Source organism: Merops nubicus, unplaced genomic scaffold, assembly GCF_000691845.1.
Source record: "Merops nubicus isolate BGI_N331 unplaced genomic scaffold, ASM69184v1 scaffold25173, whole genome shotgun sequence".
Lineage (NCBI taxonomy): Eukaryota > Metazoa > Chordata > Aves > Coraciiformes > Meropidae > Merops > Merops nubicus.
The window spans coordinates 1,499-1,781 of record NW_008598603.1 but is presented as its reverse complement, the minus strand read 5'-3'; the positions used below and the strand labels follow the sequence as shown (position 1 = coordinate 1,781).

General features: G+C 64.7%; 1 protein-coding gene across 1 annotated transcript in view; it reads left to right on the top strand.

Annotated features, from left to right (window-relative positions):
• Nucleotides 1-283, top strand: part of LOC103769875 (calcium/calmodulin-dependent protein kinase type IV-like) — a gene marked incomplete at both ends in the record, with an annotated part of 1,990 nt that overhangs the window by 260 nt on the left and 1,447 nt on the right. The window contains one exon of the mRNA XM_008937115.1: nt 4-76. Within this exon, the coding sequence (XP_008935363.1) occupies nt 4-76 (73 nt within the window). The remainder of the gene's footprint in view (nt 1-3; nt 77-283) is intronic.

Here is a 283-nt window from a genome sequence, read left to right as displayed (position 1 = left end):
CAGGATCGTGGAGAGGGGCTTCTACAGCGAGCGGGATGCAGCCCACGTCGTCAAGCAGATCCTGGAAGCTGTTTCGGTAACGTGCCCCCAACGTGTGTCCCCCCCCAGCCCCCGGGGGTGTGTGTGGTTCAGGGTGTTGCTGCGGGGCTGCACCCATCCCAAATACCCTTGGGAGAGGTGCCCAGCGCTGCACCCATCCCAGATACACCCAGGAGAGGCACACGGAGTCCTATCCATCCCAAATACCCCTGGGAGAGGCACCCAAAGCCCCCCCCCCGCCCCA